At 53.2% G+C, this 3,433-nt stretch overlaps 2 protein-coding genes across 2 annotated transcripts in view; both read right to left on the bottom strand.

Moving 5' to 3' along the window:
* The window catches only part of Pmar_PMAR017998 (hypothetical protein), a gene marked incomplete at both ends in the record, with an annotated part of 1,818 nt that extends 212 nt beyond the window's left edge, over positions 1 to 1,606 (bottom strand). Inside the window, 6 exons of the mRNA XM_002769005.1 lie at positions 213 to 377; positions 433 to 510; positions 784 to 922; positions 1,232 to 1,329; positions 1,374 to 1,457; positions 1,505 to 1,606. Of these exons, the coding sequence (XP_002769051.1) occupies positions 213 to 377; positions 433 to 510; positions 784 to 922; positions 1,232 to 1,329; positions 1,374 to 1,457; positions 1,505 to 1,606 (666 nt within the window). The remainder of the gene's footprint in view (positions 1 to 212; positions 378 to 432; positions 511 to 783; positions 923 to 1,231; positions 1,330 to 1,373; positions 1,458 to 1,504) is intronic.
* A 344-nt stretch (positions 1,607 to 1,950) lies between these two features.
* Pmar_PMAR017999 (hypothetical protein) lies at positions 1,951 to 3,017 on the bottom strand (the record flags this gene model as incomplete). Its single annotated transcript, XM_002769006.1, has 7 exons — positions 1,951 to 2,065; positions 2,110 to 2,234; positions 2,277 to 2,402; positions 2,447 to 2,545; positions 2,588 to 2,678; positions 2,737 to 2,776; positions 2,969 to 3,017. 7 exons carry the CDS (start codon positions 3,015 to 3,017, stop codon positions 1,951 to 1,953), a joined length of 645 nt encoding a protein of 214 aa, XP_002769052.1.
* Positions 3,018 to 3,433: the final 416 nt, after the last annotated feature.

Below are 3,433 nucleotides of genomic sequence, written 5' to 3' on the forward strand. Positions count from 1 at the left end.
AGATCTGTACAGGGGAGAGTTCACAGCTGAAGACCAGAATGACTGTGGCCACCAGCTGCAAAGGTGACTACGGCTTCTATACCCAACGACTTTCGTCTTCACGGTATCCCCATCCTCTATAGGACATCTGGGCACTTCCCGGGAGGCGGACCAATGAGCCATATGGGATCCCTGTTATAGAGCGTCGACACACGAGGTACCACGCGCCCTACGCTCCTCTGAGCCGCTTTAGACGGCTGATCCACTGACCTGTGTAAGGCACCTTTCGATACGCGGACAACCTCATGCATCACACCTCCGCGATGATCCAACACTCGCCCTGTGGCACGTGCCACTCGAGTCGAGGCGAGATTCACGTAAAGTTGTTCTCCGGGATTCTGTGGTGGTTGAAGTAGTAGAAACTGTGCTCTCGCGAACCGCCTCAGCCGTCACCTCCACTGCAGTCTCATCATCGCTAGGAGCACTGCTATTGACCAACACTGCAGTTGCTGCTGCCTGCCGGGCATACATCTGAGCACAGTCATTGTGGGCGCGCGATAGACTACGATGAAAGACCCCTTCCACTGAGGAGGACGAATGCTGGCGCCAGTGTTGGGATAAATGTGCGCTTTCCTCAATTGATTTCAAGAGTTTCCTAACTACAAGTTTGCATACGAATTCGGGTAGAAGTGTACAAAAAACAACGAAAATTCACCGGAATTCCCCCAGAATTTTCATATTGCCACCAACACATGTAGTTGACCATGTGCATATTTCCCAACCCCCACACTCGCTGTCGCCTACCCGCTGAAGCATCTCCCTCTCCTCCACAACAAGGTGACTGGGTGCTGGCCATCTGACAGGGCTAGGCTTCTCCGTGAACCACGGATGGTCCACCACACGACTAACACTTGAACGTTTTCGAGGGTCCACTTGCATGAGCCTAACACACAGGCCATCCCCTACAGTTCTACAATTGAGTCAACCCCCAAGGGCAATACGTGAGAAGCCAGCCTCGACTTACTTCAACACCAAATCCTTTGCTTCCCATGTGAGGTGTCGAGCACGAATTCGGGTAGGAGGCTACCGAAAATTCCTGATAGTTCATCGAAATTTTATGCTGTCATCCACAAGTGTAGCCGACCACGTGCATATCCCCCCACTCTCCAAACAAGCCTCTCCCCGGCCAAGACTGCAGTACTCACCTCGTGCAAGTGGCGATACCAGATAATGGCAGTGGTCATCCTCTGACCGGTCCATCAGTTCGAGAACATACCCATTGTCCCTCATCTTGGCCGCAAAGGTTACCTCCGATAGAGGCATCTCACAAAATTCGACATTACGATCACCCTAAGGGCAAACCATCGCGTTGGGTTGGACAGTCCAAGCCTCACCCTAGCCTCGTTTTGTATCCTGGAGAGCTCTCTTTTATGCAGTACTTTAACTGCATAGTCCCTCCCAGACTTCAACCCCCTCGCCTGAGCGCACCGCCCTTGAGATCATCCCACTAACATAAACAACCTACCCTATAGACGCCACCGAACAAGGCAGACTGAAGTTGTTCAATGAGCTCGTACACCTCCCCAGCCGAGCCATTCACGCACGGCCCCACAGTGACCCGTCCCATGGACTCTACTGGCAGCACCGGCGACTGTGTACCTCCTACTGCTGCGGGCCCTCGCACTGAGCCAATGGGCAGCATACTTCGGTCAATAGCAGCTATCAGACCTACCAGGAGGGGGACGGTAGCTGATCGGCGGCCGTGTAGTGGGCGGCTGATAGCCGGTCGGCCCATAAGACCTCACTGAGGGCGAGAAGGTATGCAGCTGAATCATCGAGGCCGACCCTTGCAGCATGAGATGGTAGGGGCGGGAGGACGGAGGAGGAGGAGGCGACAATAACATAGTATACACAACAGAATTCACTATAAAAAAACAAGATGCCCTCACAAAACGTAACTCTATCTGGCAACTACGACAACGGGTCATGATGCTCAATGAGTCTTATCACATCCCTCCAGTAAGGCGCTAAGTCCGTCAAAACCTCTTCGACACTCCATCCTTTAGTGGCAAGTCGCTCTCCGTATCTGCTACGATCCTACTGCGGTTGCACTATCATACAACTGCCTACTTCAAGACCAACGGGCTTATCCTAGCCAATACGGTGGGACTAGGTCCCACGCTCCGCCTTAGGTACTCGCGTGTGATAGTAGCTAACTCTAGCGGGGTGAACCAATTCTTGGAGGTGGCCTCGACCTGCAGAGTAATGAGTACTGCCCAAATGTGACTCTACCTCACAGCCATTGTGACAGCAGGTAGGGCTAAGGCAACCTTCCAGTCTGGCATGCCCATAGTAACCTCACCGTAGCCGTCCTCGAGAGGGTCGCCAGGGAAGGGCCAAAGCACATCGAATTCGATGAGAGGCTGAGGCCGCGACGAGGATATACTCCAAACGTGAACAAGGCTACTATGGCAGGCTCAGCTTCCATCGATAGTGACGAGGCCTCAGCGCCGTGGGTGTCAAACAGAAGTGAATATGCAATGTTCTCCTCTCCAAAACCGCGCACCTTCAAAGGGACAATACACACAACAGGACAGACTGCTCCTACATAGTGAAGGGCGTGGTGCTTCGGTATGAAGAGACATTCACCAGGCTGGAGAGTCGTATTGGACCATCGGGCTTTGACAAACTCGGGCCATCTGAACCACACTGCTGTAGCGAGCGATGCCAACATGATGACAAGGCGGGTCATCGTACTTTCCAACATCAACTCTCTCACCGTCAACAGGACTGTCATCTGAGCCCACCACCTCCACAGGGGAATGGTAGTGCCTACCAATAACCCATGAGGGCGGTTATGCATGCAACAAAGCGGAACCATGCAAGCACTCTCACGACGCTACTATCACTACACTGCACTGAGCAGACCACAATCCCTCATCCCACCGTGTGTAGACCTGGGCAGAATAGCCCCGCCATAGCGTTCTACAGACAAGTCGACCAGAGGCCAGGTGATAGAAGAATAGGATATTCACCATTACTAATAGAACAATACTCACCCCGACCACATAGGTATCTTATCTCTCTCCCTCCGCATTTCCCACACTATCCACTGCCGGCTCCCCGACACCTGAGGCCACGACCAGCACAGCTACGGCGGGGCCTTTCGTAAGAGCCTAACCTGGCACATCACTTGGTCATTCATATCATAGTGGATTGCGGAGGAGGTAAAGGAGGACGGTGGGCTAGAACTAACCCACAGCCCCAACTCGGTCAGGAGGGTCCTCCGGTTGGCCCTGGCATGGTGCATGGCTGGACACTGACAGCCACCTCATCTACCCTTCTAATGGATCCCGATACCCTCCAGCAACGAACGATGGCGCGAACAGATCCGTAACGAGGTTAGCAGGAATCTTGCAAAAATAAATATGGGGATAATCAAATCCACTCTGGG

The sequence above is a fragment of the Perkinsus marinus genome (assembly GCF_000006405.1).
Source record: "Perkinsus marinus ATCC 50983 genomic scaffold scf_1104296966692, whole genome shotgun sequence".
Classification (NCBI taxonomy): Eukaryota; Perkinsozoa; order Perkinsida; family Perkinsidae; genus Perkinsus; species Perkinsus marinus.